This window comes from Zychaea mexicana, assembly GCF_025766255.1.
Source record: "Zychaea mexicana strain RSA 1403 chromosome Unknown BDB00scaffold_49, whole genome shotgun sequence".
Taxonomy (NCBI): domain Eukaryota; kingdom Fungi; phylum Mucoromycota; class Mucoromycetes; order Mucorales; family Lichtheimiaceae; genus Zychaea; species Zychaea mexicana.
The window spans coordinates 253239-272528 of record NW_026516712.1 but is presented as its reverse complement, the minus strand read 5'-3'; the positions used below and the strand labels follow the sequence as shown (position 1 = coordinate 272528).

Sequence of the window (19290 nt, the reverse complement as noted above, 5' to 3'; positions counted from 1 at the left end):
GCTATCAGTACAGTTCAATCAAATATATATTACTACTGCTATATATATACTATATACTCATACTTACAGGATATTGTCCTTTTCTATTGCGCATCCTTTTGGCGTCCCTTTCGTCACCAGGAGCTTTGGTGGATTTTCGCTTGATAATTTTGGAGATAGTGCTCTTGCTAGGGACCTTACTCAAGCGAAACTCCTTTTTGGCATACTCTGCCGCCATCTGCAGTGTAATGCCCTTCTTCGAGCTCTTGTAAGCGACAATCAGATCGCGTTGCTCGTTAGTGAAGGAGACGTACTCACGTAGTGTGGTAGTTGAACTAGAGCTAGACATTTTGACAACATTTCAATCTTCCAGAAGTTATTCTTTATATACAGTACGGTACTACAGTGTGTCGGGGTGCGCTGGTTCAAAACTTTTATTATACGGTTAAACTTTGTTCCTAAATAGTCCACCCCCTTTAACGTCAACCCCCGTTAGCGTCAACACTTTCAGCTGTACTTGAGGGTTGACATTAAAGGGGGTCCACTGTAGCAAGTCTCTTTTTAGAAACTGGGACATTCGATATTGGTAGTTTGATGGAATCGGACCAGTTGTACCGGTGTTTTGATTTTTTTGCTACAGTTTTTAAAGGAAGTTCCATCTTGGCAAAAGGGTAAGTCAATCACTAATATAAACATGAACAGAAAAATGAGTAGAAAGAATGCACTGAAACTGATTTCTTGTTGTATTCTATAGAACTGAGAAGTCTAGTGAAGCCAATGCCAGCTTGGTGAACCAAGACCGACAATTATCATCTATAATGCCAATAACAAACCAAAAGATGGGAAGGCGAGTGGATATGCTCTTCAACTGTGGTCATATCGAGCTTAGTTGCACAGAAATAGGTGCCACAAAGGACCAAACAAAGGAGATGCACGATAGCTTTCTCAAGATGCCTATTGTATTGCACAATATGTTGTTGTTGGCGACTTTCAGCCCAAACCTTCTGCATCAATCCCATGTGATTGGATACAGTATTTCAGGTTTGTATTACTCCCGCCACATGTTATAAGAAGAATGCTATGAGTTACTGAAAGTATTTTTTCTAATGTCTTCATTTAGGTGGCTGCGTCTCCTTATTGGATGCCAGTATTCCATAGGGTTTTACCTTAATAATCACAAGAACTGACCCACTTCAGTTTCCCAGCAACAACAGCAATTTGGTATCAAGATTATACCCGTTATTGAATCTTGCGTGCATCGGTAAAGAAATGATGGAACAGACCCTTGACTTGATCAACAATACCATGCAGCCAATAACATTATCAACTGGAAGAAATCATTGGTGTCTTCCTTCGAATTTCCTCCCATCTCCACAACCAGCATCACGAAAACGACGACAAGCAGACTAACATCATTACCAAGCTCTCATCTTTATACCATTTTTTTTACTACCATTTGTACCTCGTTTTCATCATCAGTACCTTTTTTCATCGCCAATATTGTATTCTTTTTTTGCTGTCAATACTGTAACTTTTTTTGCTCATCATGAAACCCATTCATCATCCTGTTTACCATCCATTGCTGCTATACATCCCATATACGTCGTGATATACCAAAACGAATTATAACAATCTTTAAGTGGGATCACCCATATTGCTAATTAAGCTTTTATATTGAGGAGTTCCTTGGATATAGCTTGAGACTGTTTGTATATATGTGTATGTAGAAACTCACACATGAAACAAGAATAGCTCAACAAAATGGTTATTAGTATATCACAACGTATATGGGATGTATAGCAGCAATGGATGATAAATAGGATGATGAATGGGTTTCATGATGAGCAAAGAAAGTTACAGTTTTGACAGCAAAAAAAGAATACAATATCAGCGAGGAAAAAAGGTATTGATGATGAAAACGAGGTACAAATGGTGGTAAAAAAAATGGTATAAAGATGAGAGCTTGGTAATGATGTTAATCTGCTTGTTGTCGTTTTCGTGATGCTGGTTGTGGAGATGAAGTATAAACAATATCTATAATATTTGTTATAATAAATAACAATATTATAATATTTTATTATACTGTCAAGCGTTCAAATAAAAATCTAACTTCGTTGTTTTTAAATGAACTGGGCGTCGTCGTACCTCCTAGCCTGTTTTCCCTCAAACATAATAGTTGAGATTATCTCTAAGGGTTGAGAATATTATAGGGTTTGAGAAATTACTTTTTTAATTAAAAAAATTATTTTCATCACTTATTGTAAACACTTTAAAGCTATATTACTTATAGTTTTTTACATATTTATAATATCACTAAAAGCATAATACTAGGGGTTACCCTCCGATGGGAGGAAATTCGAAGGAAGACACCAATAATTTCTTCCAGTTGATAATGTTATTGGCTGCATGGTATTGTTGATCAAGTCAAGGGTCTGTTCCATCATTTCTTTACCGATGCACGCAAGATTCAATAACGGGTATAATCTTGATACCAAATTGCTGTTGTTGCTGGGAAACTGAAGTGGGTCAGTTCTTGTGATTATTAAGGTAAAACCCTATGGAATACTGGCATCCAATAAGGAGACGCAGCCACCTAAATGAAGACATTAGAAAAAATACTTTCAGTAACTCATAGCATTCTTCTTATAACATGTGGCGGGAGTAATACAAACCTGAAATACTGTATCCAATCACATGGGATTGATGCAGAAGGTTTGGGCTGAAAGTCGCCAACAACAACATATTGTGCAATACAATAGGCATCTTGAGAAAGCTATCGTGCATCTCCTTTGTTTGGTCCTTTGTGGCACCTATTTCTGTGCAACTAAGCTCGATATGACCACAGTTGAAGAGCATATCCACTCGCCTTCCCATCTTTTGGTTTGTTATTGGCATTATAGATGATAATTGTCGGTCTTGGTTCACCAAGCTGGCATTGGCTTCACTAGACTTCTCATTTCTATAGAATACAACAAGAAATCAGTTTCAGTGCATTCTTTCTACTCATTTTTCTGTTCATGTTTATATTAGTGATTGACTTACCCTTTTGCCAAGATGGAACTTCCTTTAAAAACTGTAGCAAAAAAATCAAAACACCGGTACAACTGGTCCGATTCCATCAAACTACCAATATCGAATGTCCCAGTTTCTAAAAAGAGACTTGCTATATTTTGTAGCTCGGTCGACAACCACACTTTCAATGTTTCTTTGGTAGGATCGGTGATTTCAATGCTTCTTGCATACTTGAACACCTCCGCACCAGTTTTCTATAACATTTAATAGTATTAGTATTCTATCATCATATTCTTTGTTTCTTTATTTGTTTGCTTATATGTATATACCAATTCTTTAAGACTCTCGAAGCATTGTTCAAGTTCTTTCGGTACACCACAAGGCAAATCGCCACCAGCACCACGTATTTCATCAGCTCTTCTTCACTGAAAACAGAACTCCAGTTTTTATCCCCCAAATCTAGGATCAAAGATTGGGAAGGACTGAGAAATGGCAAGATTAGCTGGTAGATCCAAAACCCAAAACTACGCATAATAGATTTTTTTGCTTACTGATAATACTCGCATCCCAACGCAAACGCCATAACCTTTTCTTCTACAGAAATTGGCTCAACATCATCAACTTCTGCTTGTCGCATTGTGGCATCTAAGACCCAGAAATAATCTTTATGAAGCTTATTAAAATTTTAGAGCTTCTCAGTCAATGTGACTTTGTCCGCGGCAGTGAGTTTGGTTTTCAATGCAGCAAGAGACGTCGATGATGAAGACAAAGATGATGACAACGATGGTGATGATGATGATGATGATGATGATGACCCCTCTGCTTCAGATATTGTGGCTTCACTGGGCTCAGCTAAGACTTGACTGGAAGTCGTGTTGTTTGGATCACTCGCCAATCGTTGTTCGATTCGTTTCCATGAAACATTTTCATCTTCCTAGAAGATATCAATGCATTAGTCCGTGTTTAATATGTATACCTGCGTAAAAAAAGAAAACAGATATAGTAGTTGACACTTACTATTGACATTTCTAACGAAGCCGCCGCTTCCTTTACTAATCAAACATATGTTCTTTTTGTGCAGCGTAGGTCATTTCTGATAGAGCTAGAAACAATGTCATGTTCTAAATGGTCAATGACGTTTTGAAGTCTGACCGACTCCCCGCGGTTCTTGGCCTGCAATAAAAAAGCTTTTGTAGCTACCACATTGAAAGATTAATAAGCACTAAATATTACAATACAAACAATTGAATTTGAAATTGTATCACTGGTAACTACCTGTGATGAAAGGGGTATGTTCAGTTGCCATGGGAATCGCGACGGAAAAGAGGAAAGAATTCGGTTACAGCAGCTGTAGAAAAACTGTTTTAGCGGAGAACAATCAAAGTTCAAGTGATCGCCTTAAAGGCTTAACCATTTCATGTACATTTGTTCACACACACATGAATAAACATTGCTCTCTCTCTATCATTTTTGCATATCTCTTGGCTTGGTCAAGTCAAGTCGTTTCTCAAGTTTTGTCACATACTATTGTTGCTCAAGTTACAAAACTAGGAACGCAAAATTACCAGGTAAATTTGTTCCCTAGCTAACACAAAATCTTATTGTATAAAACTAAAAAGTGTGGCATTTGCTGCACGCCAGAAGCTTGCTGCAATTTCGCGTATCTCATCGGTAGTGGGCGTTTTACACTTTTGTCGTTGAGTATACAAAACCTGGAAGCCACTTTCTACTTGTATTGTTGCATTGTACATAGTGGGGATATTTGGGGAGATCTCTGGACCTCCTCTTATACAGGATTTTGCATTCGATCCCGGACAGGGCCAATTGTTCTTTGCCTAAGGAATTATGCCTTGGCCAGATGGCCTTCATTTGTAAGTGGGAGGGGATCTATTGATTTTGGACAAGCAATTTTGAGTTGCGGGAATGGAAATTTCGCCCTTGGAGCTTTCGGCTACAGCTCGAGTAATTTCACAGATGGGCAGACTGAAATTCACTCATAGTCCCTGAGTTCAAAGCTGGCCATTCTGTTTTAGAGCATGAACTCCAAGTTCGACATGGACTTTCTAATTTTCGCTTTCAGATTATAGTTCTCTCACAGTCTGGTAATTTCGTCATGAGCATTTGATTTCGCAATAGTGACGATGCTTTCGTCGTGGGCAATGTATTTTCACCATGAGCAATATGGTTTCGTCATAGGATACACAAGTCTGCCAAAGGGCAGCAACTTTGTCTTCGAGCCTGCTATTTTTGCATTGGTTCAAGTGTTTTTTTGTGCTGGCGAAAGATTTTTCATCATAAAAAGGATTGTTCATTCATGCTATTTGAAGTTTATTGTATATTCATGAAATTTAAAGAGTAGCTGCAAGCAGAAAGTGAGTGAAGCGGCTTCGTGTGACAGGTTTAAACGAGTTCAAAAGGAGCTCGTGCTTGTTGTCGATATATTTGTAGTACACGCAGCCACATATTCAAGCTTTCTTCCTTCTCTCCAATTTTTATCCCTTGACATCTCAGTAATCTCCAACGAAAACTTCGCCGCCAAGCGCGTTCTTTCCCATTCCTCATCCATCAATGATAACTCCCATCCAGAGAACCAGCATGCAACTAAGCGCGCCTACGTTAGCAACACGCCATCAGCTGAAGTGATGGTTGCTACCGATGGCCTTTTAGTCCTTGCTCGAAGCACGAGTCAATTGAGCTTGGATGAACGTGAACGACTGGAAAGTAATGAATCTGGTACTTTCCAGGCTCATCATCCACCTTTTCTTCGTGCAAGAAATCGATTGGGTCCATATCGACATCTGAATCAGTGTCGGTAGCTTTTTTATTATTAGGCTCGCTGAGGTACTGTAAGATCAATAATTTTGGTATGAAAAAAACTATAGTTATGTACCAGAATCCTTGGAGTTACGTATTTTCAATTCCTTAATAGTCTTTGCCAATTGTTTGACTTGCTGTCTAGTACGGAATTCAGCTTTTTTTGAAGGTCGCCTTTAAACTTTTCGGTTGCTCTCTGAACGAGGGGATATGCTTTGATTTGAGTGTGTTTAGGGGCGTGTTTTGGGAACGTGTTTGTATAGGCATAATGGTATGTAGTATAAGCTCAGAAGGATTTTTCCAAGCAGGTCTGCATGCACTCAATATTGATAAAGAAGTTCGGCGCGAATAGTACAGTATCACAAAACCAAGTAACGATTTTTATTACACGCATGTTTGCAAAATACTCCAACAACAAGTGAGTGGTAATACGTCTATGCTTCACTGCTTCAGTATAAACACATCATTGTATCATCTGCATATTTATAGTTACGCGTAAATATATTCTACATGTTCCTTTTGTTTTTGGTAGTGTTTATTCAGCTGTATAATCAATGCTTCGATCTTGTGATGATTTTAGACTTAGGCAGTCCATCTTTGAGACTAATACTTACGCTCACTTGGGACAAAATTTCGGTATATGGATTTCTTGATACCTTCTGTCAACGAGTGTAGCCCTTCTAGTGATTCTTTTAGCTCCTCGGCTGTAGGTGCTTGTACTATCTTGTTGCGCACTTTGATACACTCTTTTTAACGAGTGTAAGCTTTTTAGACTGGCCTTTTTCTACTATTCCCATCACAAAAAAGTATAGAAGAAAAGAGAGATAGAAATACAGTATGCGCGCATTGAAAAAGGCTGTCCTATATACTCAAAATTTGTATATATTTAAGGTTTGGACCATCATACAAACAGTGAATCTCCTTTTTATTTTTTTGCAGATATGATGCTCCCATTTGATAAAGCAGAAGTATGATAGTAACAGATTTATGCACGTCGAATAAAAAGCCTAACAACATGTCCGCGACTGTCTACCTCCTTACGTTCTAAAATCGCATATTATCAATGTCATAATACTATTAATATTCTGTGTCTATTACGTTGCTTCTTACCCTTTTTATCTCGAGAGAGTTGAAAATGAAGTAAACGATGTCCAGTTTCAGGCCATATGTGCATCAAAGGCAGCAAGGTCGAGTATGTGTTTATCCTTGAAGTATCTTTGTAGAAAGTAGCATTCCTGTTCTATTGATGTTTTTCGAGCACAGGTACAACTTGGTCTTCGTCGAGAATCACTGGCACAACATCATCATCATCAGGTGGAGTAAACATCATTAAAGTTCTATTACAGATGAGATACGCATCCTGAGCTTCGAGAATATTTATGCTATCTTTTCTAGAATTTGTACAACGTCAATCTCAGAGCACAGATGAGCTCTCCTTGTAAAAAGGACGATATACCTGTATCAAATAGTCATCGTAGGAAGGAGCTTTGAATAACCCCTTTTTTTATGATGAAAAATCATTCGCCAGCACAAAAAACACTTGAACCAATGCAAAAATAGCAGGCTCGAAGACAAAGTTGCTGCCCCTTGGCAGACTTGTGTATCCTATGACGAAACCATATTGCTCATGGTGAAAATACATTGCCCACGACGAAAGCATCGTCACTATTGCGAAATCAAATGCTCATGACGAAATTACCAGACTGTGAGAGAACTATAATCTGAAAGCGAAAATTAGAAAGTCCATGTCGAACTTGGAGTTCATGCTCTAAAACAGAATGGCCAGCTTTGAACTCAGGGGCTATGAAGGCTGTTTAATACTTTATTGATTTTTGTATTTTTAATTTATTTTATATATTTAGTTATTAAGTTTTATCTTTAAAGAATATATAATGATCAATATAATTAGGGGTGGTCAGAGAAAATCTTTGATTTTCGATGACGTGGGTAGCTGGTCATTGAGACGGTAGTCGAAACCCTAGAATAATGGCAGTTATTCTAAACACTTGCCTATAAGTGCCTCATGAACAGTGTTCTATGAGTGAATTTCAGTCTGCCCATCTGTGAAATTACTCGAGCTGTAGCCGAAAGCTCTAAGGGCGAAATTTCCATCTGGCCAAGACATAATTCCTTAGGCAAAGAATAATTGGCCCTGTCTAGGATCGAATGCAAAATCCTGTATAAGAGGAGGTCCAGAGATCTCCCCAAATACCCCCACTATGTACAATGCAACAATACAAGTACAAAGTTGCTTCCAGGTTTTGTATACTCAACGACAAAAGTGTAAAACACCCACTTCCGATGAGATATGCGAAATTGCAGCAAGCTTCTGGCGTGCAGCAAACGCCACACTTTTTAGTTTATACAATAAGATTTTGCATTCCTAGTTTTGTAACTTGAGCAACAATAGAATGTGACAAAACGTGAGAAACGACTTGACATGGCCAAGCCAAGAGATATGCAAAAATGATAGAGAGAGAAAGAGGCAATGTTTATCTATGTGTGTGTGAACAAATGTACGCCAAAACAATTTTTCTCCAAAGAACACTGTTCATAAGGCACTTGTAGACAAGTGTTTAGAATAACTACCATTATTCTAGAGTTTCGACTACCGTCTCAATGACCAGCTACTAACGTCATCAAAAATCAAAGATATTCTCTGACCACCCCTAACTATATTGATCATTCTTTATTGTTTAAAAATAAAACTTAAAAACTAAATATATAAAATAAATTAAAAATTAATAAACTATTAAACAGCCTACAAAACAACTGCTGTAACCGGATTTTTTCCTTTCACTCTCCTTTCCACTTTCTCTTTTCCGTCGCGATTCCCATGGCAACTGAACATACCCCTTTCATCACAGGTAGTTACCAGTGATACAATTTCAAATTCAATTTTTTGTATTGTAATATTTAGTGCTTATTAATCTTTCAATGCGGTAGCTACAAAAGCTTTTTTATTGCAGGCCAAGAACCACGGGGAGTCGGTCAGACTTCAAAACGTCATTGACCATTTAGAACATGACATTGTTTCTAGCTCTATGAGAAATGACCTACGCTGCACAAAAAGAACATATGTTCGATTCGTAAAGGAAGCGGCGGCTTCGTTAGAAATGTCAATAGTAAGTGTCAACTACTATATCTGTTTTCTTTTTTTACGCAGGTATACATATTAAACACGGACTAATGCATTGATATCTTCTATGGAGATGAAAATGTTTCATGGAAACGTATTGAACAACAATTGGCAGGTGATGAAGCAGAAGAGTCATCATTACCATCTTTGCCACAGTCATCGACTTCTCCTCCAGACTTGAAAAGCAAACTGACTGCTGCAGACAAAATCACATTGACTGAGAAGCTCCAAAATTCCAAAAAGCTTCATAAAGATGATTTCTAGGTCTTAGATGCCACAATGCGACAAGCAGAAGTTGATGATGTTGAACCAATTTCTGTAGAAGAAAAGGTTATGGCGTTTGCGTTGGGATGCGAGTATTATCAGTAAGCAAAAAAATCTATTATGCGTAGTTTTGGGTTTGGATTTACCAGCTAATCTTGCCATTTCTCAGTCCTTCCCAATCTTTGATCCTAGATTTGGGGGATAAAAACTGGAGTTCTGTTTTCAGTGAAGAAGAGCTCGATGAAATACGTGGTGCTGGTGGCGATTTGCCTTGTGGTGTACCGAAAGAACTTGAACAATGCTTCGAGAGTCTTAAAGAATTGGTATGTACATATAAGCAAACAAATAAAGAAACAAAGAATATGACGATAGAATACTAATACTATTATATGTTATAGAAAACTGGTGCGGAGGTGTTCAAGTATGCAAGAAGCATTGAAATCACCGATCCTACCAAAGAAACAAGTATGGTTGTCGACCGAGCTACAAAATATAGCAAGTCTCTTTTTAGAAACTGGGACATTCAATATTGGTTAATGTTGAATTAATGAATTACTAAAATCATTAATATTCATAGGAGTTAACCCATTTTTCTTCATAAATTTAAAATAATGAGGATATAAAGTAGTTTTTTTATTAGAAAGATTGTTTCCTACAAAGGTATATGATTTCTCTTTGTATTCAATATGGTTATTAATGCAATATTCATATAAAGAACTTTTAAAATATGATTATGTTAATGAATATAGTTTATTATTATTATTTTAATTATAGATATAAGGAAGAGTTAGGAGTGTAGTTTAATTGGTAAAATAGGGATCTCCAAAATCCTGGTAGTGGGTTCAAATCCTACCTCTCCTGTTATTCAAATCTAAATAATATAATAGCCTTTGGATTATTACTAATATAAAAGAATTTTATTTTATAAAGAAAGTTTTATCCAGTGGAAATAAATTACAATTTTTGTAAAGCCTTTAAAGGTTTAAGGTTTAAAGGTCTTAGGTATTTAGAATTAAATATAAGTAATATAACTATATATAATAAATAAGTATTATTAATCTATTAGAACCCTGAAATAAATTTAGGCCTCAGAGTAAACCTGGCCTCTGAGAATTAATATTCACTTGGGCAAGCCCAAGAATAATTTATTTTGATAAATATATCAAATAAGTCTGGTAACTCAATCGGTAGAGTGATATGTTGATGACGTATAAGTTAGAGCTTCGAGCCCTTGCCAGACTATTGAATTAATATTTAAAGAGATTAAATTTAATTAAGAATATTGGGATTTATACCCATAGAAGCTAATTTTTATCTACAATAATAAGATTTTATTAAACAAATTATTGTATTAGGTTTAAATTAAATTTAATTAAGGTATATGGCTGACTGGTAAAGCATTTTATTTGAAATAAAACATATGTGGGTTCGATTCCTACTATACCTAATTAAACGATTAAGTAAATGGGTTATTTATTTCAATTATTGAAATTAAGAATAACCTTTAGACTTATTATATGAGAATAAGTCTGTAAAACCTTGATACTAAATAATTTTATAAAATTACTTGAAGGCGAATTAGCTCCTGAGGACTAAGGCCCACTCCGCGAGTCTAGGAATTTATTTTTCATAAGTAAAACTTAAAAGAAATAAAAAGTTTTGGTAGCTTAAATGGTGAGCATACAACTGAAGTTCGTACTGAGGAGGCTTAATTCCTTCCCAAAACAATTAAATAAGTTTTATAATTTTGGATAAATAAGATTATATATTTTAGTAATATTAATTGTTCAAAATTAAATAAATAAAAGAATTTATTTATTTATCTAAAGGTAAGAAATAAAGGGGTTTTAATTTTAAATAAAAGTAAAGAATACCATATTATCAATATTAATAAATTTTATTTATTAAAAATATGGTATTTTTGTGATATAACTCTTATTTCTTTGACCCGGGCCATGAAGCGGCCCTGGTTCTAACCTGGCGAAGCTGGGGCAAGAACTTAAAATTTTGTTATAATTTTGACATATTTAAGCTTTTAATAAAGATTAAATAAATGAAAAGGGTTTTATGATTATATAGTTAACTACAAATAAACATAATGAATTGATCGATGGTTTTATTTCTAACTGGGATTTTAGGATTTATTCTTAACCGAAAAAATATTATCCTAATGTTAATCTCCATCGAAATTATGCTATTAGCAGTAGTACTATTAATTATCTTAAGTTCATTTAGTTTTGACGATATTTTAGGTCAAACTTATGGTATTTATATTATTACTATTGCAGGAGCAGAATCGGCTATTGGACTAGGTATTTTAGTTGCATATTATAGATTAAGAGGTAGTATTGCTATTAAAGCATAATGTATTTAGTGATTATAGCATTACCTCTATTATCAGCTACAGTAGCAGGATTTTTAGGAAGAAAAATTGGTAGAACGGGTAGTCATTTAATTACTTATGGTTCTCTAGTTTTTACTACACTTTTAGCTTTAGTTGCTTTCTATGAAGTAGGATTATGTCAATCACCAGTTTGTATTAAATTAATGAGCTGGTTTGATTCAGAATTCTTATTAATTTCATGGGGATTTATTTACGATGGTTTAACAGTATCTATGTTACTACCAGTACTTATTGTATCTGCATTAGTACATATTGATATATGAGTGAGGATCCTCATAATCAAAGATTCTTCTCATATCTTCCAATGTTCACATTCTTCATGTTAATGCTTGTAACAGGGGATAACTATCTAGTAATGTTTATTGGTTACACCTTCTCGGCTTGCTTATAATCGTAAGATATATGTGTAATCTCACTATATGCTGGAACACACTAAAGCTTTGAATACCTTAATGGTAATAATTTTAGAGCCTCTGGGCCGCAACCAAGAGGCTGGCGGGCGTAGGGCCCGCTAGATATAAAATGAGTTATCAGCAGGAAAATTTGATATTTATCCTCAGAGACTTTATGTGAGATATCCCTAACAAGGTTGGGGATAATGATTAGGTCTGATTATTTATAAATGTGAGAAGTAATTGATTTTAATAATTTATCTGATTTCTTAATTACTAAATCTTATATGATTCCTATTGTATCTAATTCTGATAAAAAAGTTAGATATTCTAAATAGTATAAATTTTTTTTATAATTATCAGAAATTTAAAAGGAAACTTTATTTATGTAGAGTCTTATTAGGAGATGCATATTTAAGAAGACCAAAACCTAATCACAATACTAAATTAGTATTTGATCAATCTAAAAGTTTACATAAAGATTATTTACTTCATTTATACGAAGTATTTGAACTTCTTACTGTTTCTAGTCCTAAAGTAACGAATAGAAAACCTGATATTAGAACAGGTAAAGTATACAATAGTATTAGGTTTTCATCTTTATTTTTACCTTGTTTAAATTATTATGAGTTATTCTATCCAAATGAGAAAAATTTGTACCCGGGCCCGCCTAGGCGGACCCTAGCCTCAGGGGCTGGGTTCGCCCCCCGGGGCCTATTAATATTGATGAACTTTTAACAGCAAGAAGTTTAGCATATTTAATTATGGATGATGGAGGTAAATCTTACTACGAACAAACTATTATTCATACAAGATCTTATACTAAATTTGAATTCGGATTACTTCAAAAAGCCATTTGGACAAACTTTAGTTTAACTTCTAGATTAGAGGAAAAGGTTAAAGATCAATATATTTTATATATATAAGTAAGACAAGATGTTAAAAAGAAATTATATAATCTTGTTCAACCTTATATGCATTCAAGTATGATGTATAAATTATAATTTCTCACATTTATAAATAACACCTGTAGGAAGGTGTAGGTATTTCATCTTATCCATTAATCAACTTCTGGTTTACTCAATTACAAGCTAATAAAGCAGCTATTAAAGCTTTAGTAATGAGCAGAGTAGGAGATTTAGCTTTCAGTATTGGAATGTATACTCTTTTCTGGACTTTTATAATTGAGACTTTACTACAGTTTTCTCATTAGCACTATTTATTAATGAAGAATTAATTACCGTAATTTCTATTTGTATGTTAATCGCTGCTATAGGTAAATCTGCTCAAATTGGTCTTCATACTTGGTTACCAGACGCCATGGAGGGTCCCACACCAGTTTCTGCATTAATTCATGCGGCTACAATGGTAACAGCTGGGGTATATTTACTTCTACGATCTTCCCCAGTATTGGAATATGGATCTACAGCTTTATTTTAATTACATAGGTAGGTGCTTTAACAGCATTCTTTGCTGCAACTACAGGTTTATGTATTACAGAATGATTTAAAACGAGTAATTGCTTATTCTACTTGTTCTCAATTAGGTCTTCTATTCCTAGTTTGTGGTCAAAGGCTTCAAATTAAAAACATCATTAAATGCTAAAAAATCTCAAGGTATAGGGTACTTTAATAGTAATAATCTCTATCTCTGGACGGATAATTAGCAGGTACTATTTATATATACCTCAGAGACTATATATGATAGATTTTTGTTATTTTACAAAAATTAAGAAATAGTCTGATTCATAAAATCAATAGATTTAAGTGAAAGCTAATTTATAATACTCAATATTTAACTTATCTTCCAGATATAAGTTATGCTTTGACTTTTTCTATAGTATCATCTCGTCATTATGTTTCTCCTGAAGATAAAGAAATATTATCTAAAGATCTTCCTTTTTCATTTAATGAAATTATTACAGGAATGATGCTTGGGGATGGAAACATAAGAATGAATGGAAAACATGCTTTATTAAGTGTACAACAAAAAGACGAAGAGTTTGTAAAACATCTTTAGGACATTTGGTATTTTAATTAACCCTGTTAAAATATTGATTAGAACAGATAAAAAATATGGTACAATTAAAACATCATATGTGTTTCAGACTGTTACACTTCCTTATTTTACTAAATTATATAATAAATGGTATCAAAAAATGGGAAAATTAACCTTTAAGGTTATTTCTGTAGATATTGATAGAACTTTTACACCTTTAGCTATTGCTTATTGGGTAGCAGGAGATGGTACATTTGATAAATCTAGGAATAGAATTTTTTTATATACAGATAATTTTACAAAAGAGGAGTGTGAACAACTCTAAGTTATTTTATTTAATAAATTTGGTATTGAGACTTATTTAAAGCTTAATGGTGTAAAATCTAAAGATCAATATAGAATTGTAATTTCTAAGAGGGAATTAAGACATTTTCAAAATTTAAGTTTAGATTATTTACATCCTTCAATGTACTATAGAATTGGATTATAAAGTTAAATATAATAATCTTCTCAAATTTAATTTTTTAATCTTTCAATTGAATGTGCTTTCTCAATATAATGTAGCATTATTCCATTTAGTAAACCATGCATGGTTTAAAGCTTTATTACTCTTATCTGCTGGTTCTGTAATTCATGCAATGAATGATGAATAAGATTTAAGAAAATTTGGTGGTTTAGCTAATTTATTACCATTCACATATTCTATGATGGTAATTGGATCTTTAAGTTTAATGGCTTTACCATTCTTAACTGGATCCTATTCTAAAGATTTAATTATTGAATTAGCTTATGGACATTTCAGTTTCTCAGGTAATTTAGTATATGGTTAGCAACTGTCGGACCAGTTGTACCAGTGTTTTGATTTTTTCGCTACAGTTTCTAAAGGAAGTTCTATCTTGGCAAAAGGGTAAGTCAATCACTAATATAAACATGAACAGAAAAATGAGCAGAAAGAATGCACTGAAACTGATTTCTTGTTGTATTCTATAGAACTGAGAAGTCTAGTGAAGCCAATGCCAGCTCGGTGAGCCAAGACCGACAATTATCATCTATAATGCCAATAACAAACCAAAAGATGGGAAGGCGAGTGGATATGCTCTTCAACTGTGGTCATATCGAGCTTGGTTGCACAGAAATAGGTGCCACAAAGGACCAAACAAAGGAGATGCACGATAGCTTTCTCAAGATGCCTATTGTATTGCACGATATGTTGTTGTTGGCGACTTTCAGCCCAAACCTTCTGCATCAATCCCATGTGATTGGATACAGTATTTCAGGTTTGTATTACTCCCCCCACATGTTATAAGAAGAATGCTATGAGTTACTGAAAGTATTTTTTCTAATGTCTTCATTTAGGTGGCTGCGTCTTCTTATTAGATGCCAGTATTCCATAGGGTTTTACCTCAATAATCAGAAGAACCGACCCACTTCAATTTCCCAGCAACAACAGCAATTTGGTATCAAGATTATACCCGTTATTGAATCGTGCGTGCATTGGTAAAGAATTGATGGAACAGACCCTTGACTTGATCAACAATACCATGTGGCCAATAACATTATCAACTGGAAGAAATCATTGGTGTCTTCCTTCGAATTTCCTCCCATCGGAGGGTAACCCCTAGTGTTATGCTTTTAGTGATATTATAAATATGTAAAAAACTATAAGTAATATAGCTTTAAAGTGTTTACAATAAGTGATGAAATTAATTTTTTTAATTAAAAAAATAATTTCTCAAACCCTATAATATTCTCAACCCTTAGAGATAATCTTAACTATTATGTTTGAGGGAAAACAGGCTAGGAGGTACGACGACGCCCAGTTCATTTAAAAACAACAAAGTTAGATTTTTATTTGAACGCTTGACAGTATAATAAAATATTATAATATTGTTATTTATTATAACAAATATTATAGATATTATTTATACTTCATCTCCACAACCAGCATCACGAAAACGACAACAAGCAGATTAACATCATTACCAAGCTCTCATCTTTATACCATTTTTTTTACCACCATTTGTACCTCGTTTTCATCATCAATACCTTTTTTCCTCGCTGATATTGTATTCTTTTTTTGCTGTCAAAACTGTAACTTTCTTTGCTCATCATGAAACCCATTCATCATCCTATTTATCATCCATTGCTGCTATACATCCCATATACGTTGTGATATACTAATAACCATTTTGTTGAGCTATTCTTGTTTCATGTGTGAGTTTCTACATACACATATATACAAAAAGTCTCAAGCTATATCCAAGGAGCTCCTCAATATAAAAGCTTAATTAGCAATATGGGTGATCCCACTTAAAGATTGTTATAATTCGTTTTGGTATATCACGACGTATATGGGATGTATAGCAGCAATGGATGGTAAACAGGATGATGAATGGGTTTCATGATGAGCAAAAAAAGTTACAGTATTGACAGCAAAAAAAGAATACAATATTGGCGATGAAAAAAGGTACTGATGATGAAAACGAGGTACAAATGGTGGTAAAAAAATGGTATAAAGATGAGAGCTTGGTAATGATGTTTATCTGCTTGTTGTCGTTTTCGTGATGCTGGTTGTGGAGATGGGAGGAAATTCGAAGGAAGACACCAATGATTTCTTCCAGTTGATAATGTTATTGGCCACATGGTATTGTTGATCAAGTCAAGGGTCTGTTCCATCAATTCTTTACCAATGCACGCACGATTCAATAACGGGTATAATCTTGATACCAAATTGCTGTTGTTGCTGGAAAACTGAGAGAGCTAATTAATAACTTACTAGTTATTATTAACTCTCTAATATACGATTACCATCATATTAGGTTTCTTTCAGAAAGACCAGCTAGGACTTCAAAAATCGAAGATTTTCTTGTCCTACTACACCCACCCCTATTAAATATTTAAGATTTACTATTTAATTATTTCAACCAAGACAAGTCTTTTTAGCTGAGAAATTAATTTTTTTAATAAAAATATTTTCCTATATCTAAATTTTTTTTAAAAAATTTAAATTCTTGTAAATTATAATATTTAAAGTTAACCTCCTGAAGTGGGTCGGTTCTTCTGATTATTGTGGTAAAACCCTTTTGAAGAATACTGACATCCAATAAGGAGACGCAGCCACCTGAATGAAGACATTAGAAAAAATACTTTCGGTAACTCATAGCATTCTTTTTCTAACATGTGGCGGGAGTAATACAAACCTGAAATACTATATCCAATCACATGGGATTGATGCAGCAGGTTAGGCCTAAAAGTCGCCAACAACAACATATCGCGCAATACAATAGGCATCTTGAGAAAGCTATCGCGCATCTCCTTTGTTTGGTCCTTTGTGGCACCTATTTCTGTGCAACCAAACTCGATATGACCACAGTTGAAGAGCATATCCACGCGTCTTTCCATCTTTCGGTTTGCTATCAGCTTTATAGCTGATAATGTGCGATCTTGGTTGACTGACGTGGCATTGGCTTCACTTGATTTTTCGGTTCTATAGAATACAACAAGAAATCAGTTTCAGTGCATTCTTTCTGCTCATTTTTCTGTTCATGTTTATATTAGTGATTGACTTACCCTTTTGCCAAGATGGAACTTCCTTTAAAAACTGTAGCGAAAAAATCAAAACACCGGTACAACTGGTCCGATTCCATCAAACTACCGATGTCGAATGTCCCAGTTTCCAGAAAGAGACTTGCTACCTTTTGTAGCTCGGTCGACAACCACACTTTTAATGTTTCTTTGGTGGGATCGGTGATTTCAATGCTTCTTGCATACTTAAACACCTCTGCACCAGTTTTCTATAACATATAATAGTATTAGTATTCTATCGTCATATTCTTTGTTTCTTTATTTGTTTGCTTATATGTACATACCAATTCTTTAAGACTCTCGAAGCATTGTTCAAGTTCTTTCGGTACACCACAAGGCAAATCGCCACCAGCACCACGTATTTCATCGAGCTGTTCTTCATTGAAAACAGAACTCCAGTTTTTATCCCCCAAATCTAAGATCAAAGATTGGGACAGACTGAGAAATGGCAAGATTAGCTGGTAAATCCAAGACCCAAAAACTATGCACAATAGATTTTTTCGCTTACTGATAATACTCGCATTGTGATGCAAACGCCATGACCTTTTCTTCTACAGAAATTGGCTCAACATCATCAACTTCTGCTTGTCGCATTGTGGCATCTAAGACCCAGAAATAATCTTTATGAAGCTTATTAAAATTTTGGAGCTTCTCAGTCAATGTGACTTTGTCCGCGGCAGTGAGTTTGGTTTTAAATGCAGCAAGAGACGTCGATGATGATGACAAAGATGATGACAACGATGGCGATGATGATGATGATGATGATGTCCCCTCTGCTTCAGATGTTGTGGCTTCACTAGGCTCAGCTAAGACTTAACTGGAAGCTGTGTTGTTTGGATCACTCGCCAATCGTTGTTCGATTCGTTTCCATGAAACATTTTCATCTTCCTAGAAGATATCAATGCATTAGTCCGTGTTTAATATGTATACCTGCGTAAAAAAAAGAAAACAGATATAGTAGTTGACACTTACTATTGACATTTGTAACGAAGCCGCCGCTTCCTTTACTAATCAAACATATGTTCTTTTTGTCATTTCTGATAGAGCTAGAAACAATGTCATGTTCTAAATGGTCAATGACGTTTTGAAGTCTGACCGACTTCCCGCGGTTCTTGGCCTGTAATAAAAAAGCTTTTGTAGCTACCACATTGAAAGATTAATAAGCACTAAATATTACAATACAAAAAATTGAATTTGAAATTGTATCACTGGTAACTACCTGTGATGAAAGGGGATGTTCAGTTGCCATGGGAATTGCGACAGAAAAGAGAAAGTGGAAAGGAGAGTGAAAGGAAAAAATTCGGTTACAGCAGCTGTTTTGCAGGCTGTTTAATAGTTTATTAATTTTTAATTTATTTTATATATTTAGTTTTTAAGTTTTATTCTTAAACAATAAAGAATGATCAATATAGTTAGGGGTGGTCAGAGAATATCTTTGATCTTTGATGACGTTGGTAGCTGGTCATTGAGACGGTAGTCGAAACCCTAGAATAATGGTAGTTATTCTAAACACTTGCCTACAAGTGCCTCATGAACAGTGTTCTATGAGTGAATTTCAGTCTGCCCATCTGTGAAATTACTCGAGCCGTAGCCGAAAGCTCTAAGGGCGAGATTTCCATTCCCGCAACTCAAAATTGCTTGTCTAAAATCAAAAAAATCCCCTCCCACTTACAATTGAAGGCCATCTGGCCAAGACATAATTC

The 19290-nt window shown here is 34.8% G+C and overlaps 8 protein-coding genes, 3 non-coding genes and 1 pseudogene across 12 annotated transcripts; 9 read left to right on the top strand and 3 right to left on the bottom strand.

Moving 5' to 3' along the window:
* Positions 1 to 728: 728 nt before the first annotated feature.
* BDB00DRAFT_765655 (uncharacterized protein) lies at positions 729 to 1049 on the top strand (the record flags this gene model as incomplete). The annotated part of the gene is made up of 1 exon (XM_053119526.1): positions 729 to 1049. A coding segment is annotated over one exon (321 nt), but the record flags the coding sequence as incomplete, so codon positions are not given.
* A 1485-nt stretch (positions 1050 to 2534) lies between these two features.
* On the bottom strand, positions 2535 to 3628 carry BDB00DRAFT_873583 (uncharacterized protein; the record flags this gene model as incomplete). Its single annotated transcript, XM_053127110.1, has 5 exons — positions 2535 to 2572; positions 2652 to 2938; positions 3022 to 3245; positions 3335 to 3473; positions 3543 to 3628. 5 exons carry the CDS (start codon positions 3626 to 3628, stop codon positions 2535 to 2537), a joined length of 774 nt encoding a protein of 257 aa, XP_052978586.1.
* A 48-nt stretch (positions 3629 to 3676) lies between these two features.
* BDB00DRAFT_873582 (uncharacterized protein) lies at positions 3677 to 4017 on the bottom strand (the record flags this gene model as incomplete). The annotated part of the gene is made up of 2 exons (XM_053127109.1): positions 3677 to 3925; positions 4009 to 4017. The coding sequence occupies 2 exons, from the start codon at positions 4015 to 4017 to the stop codon at positions 3677 to 3679; spliced, it is 258 nt and encodes an 85-aa protein (XP_052978585.1).
* A 5206-nt stretch (positions 4018 to 9223) lies between these two features.
* On the top strand, positions 9224 to 9756 carry BDB00DRAFT_873581 (uncharacterized protein; the record flags this gene model as incomplete). Its single annotated transcript, XM_053127108.1, has 3 exons — positions 9224 to 9309; positions 9378 to 9531; positions 9607 to 9756. 3 exons carry the CDS (start codon positions 9224 to 9226, stop codon positions 9754 to 9756), a joined length of 390 nt encoding a protein of 129 aa, XP_052978584.1.
* Positions 9757 to 9997: 241 nt separating this feature from the next.
* Positions 9998 to 10069, top strand: BDB00DRAFT_t67. The gene has a single exon. It is a non-coding gene; the product is annotated as a tRNA-Trp (tRNA).
* A 308-nt stretch (positions 10070 to 10377) lies between these two features.
* BDB00DRAFT_t68 lies at positions 10378 to 10450 on the top strand. Its single transcript has one exon. It is a non-coding gene; the product is annotated as a tRNA-Ile (tRNA).
* A 133-nt stretch (positions 10451 to 10583) lies between these two features.
* Positions 10584 to 10655, top strand: BDB00DRAFT_t69. Its single transcript has one exon. It is a non-coding gene; the product is annotated as a tRNA-Ser (tRNA).
* A 209-nt stretch (positions 10656 to 10864) lies between these two features.
* Positions 10865 to 10935, top strand: BDB00DRAFT_t70 (annotated as a pseudogene). The gene has a single exon. The product of its transcript is annotated as a tRNA-OTHER (tRNA).
* Positions 10936 to 11315: 380 nt separating this feature from the next.
* Positions 11316 to 11573, top strand: BDB00DRAFT_765704 (NADH-ubiquinone oxidoreductase chain 4L/K; the record flags this gene model as incomplete). The annotated part of the gene is made up of 1 exon (XM_053119534.1): positions 11316 to 11573. A coding segment is annotated over one exon (258 nt), but the record flags the coding sequence as incomplete, so codon positions are not given.
* An 827-nt stretch (positions 11574 to 12400) lies between these two features.
* On the top strand, positions 12401 to 14492 carry BDB00DRAFT_765771 (homing endonuclease; the record flags this gene model as incomplete). Its single annotated transcript, XM_053119540.1, has 3 exons — positions 12401 to 12660; positions 12696 to 12900; positions 14370 to 14492. Coding segments are annotated over 3 exons (588 nt in total), but the record flags the coding sequence as incomplete, so codon positions are not given.
* A 495-nt stretch (positions 14493 to 14987) lies between these two features.
* Positions 14988 to 15308, top strand: BDB00DRAFT_910570 (uncharacterized protein; the record flags this gene model as incomplete). The annotated part of the gene is made up of 1 exon (XM_053128659.1): positions 14988 to 15308. A coding segment is annotated over one exon (321 nt), but the record flags the coding sequence as incomplete, so codon positions are not given.
* Positions 15309 to 17035: 1727 nt separating this feature from the next.
* On the bottom strand, positions 17036 to 18836 carry BDB00DRAFT_873580 (uncharacterized protein; the record flags this gene model as incomplete). Its single annotated transcript, XM_053127107.1, has 7 exons — positions 17036 to 17062; positions 17285 to 17489; positions 17573 to 17796; positions 17872 to 18025; positions 18096 to 18393; positions 18560 to 18704; positions 18807 to 18836. The coding sequence occupies 7 exons, from the start codon at positions 18834 to 18836 to the stop codon at positions 17036 to 17038; spliced, it is 1083 nt and encodes a 360-aa protein (XP_052978580.1).
* Between the last annotated feature and the right edge of the window lie 454 nt (positions 18837 to 19290).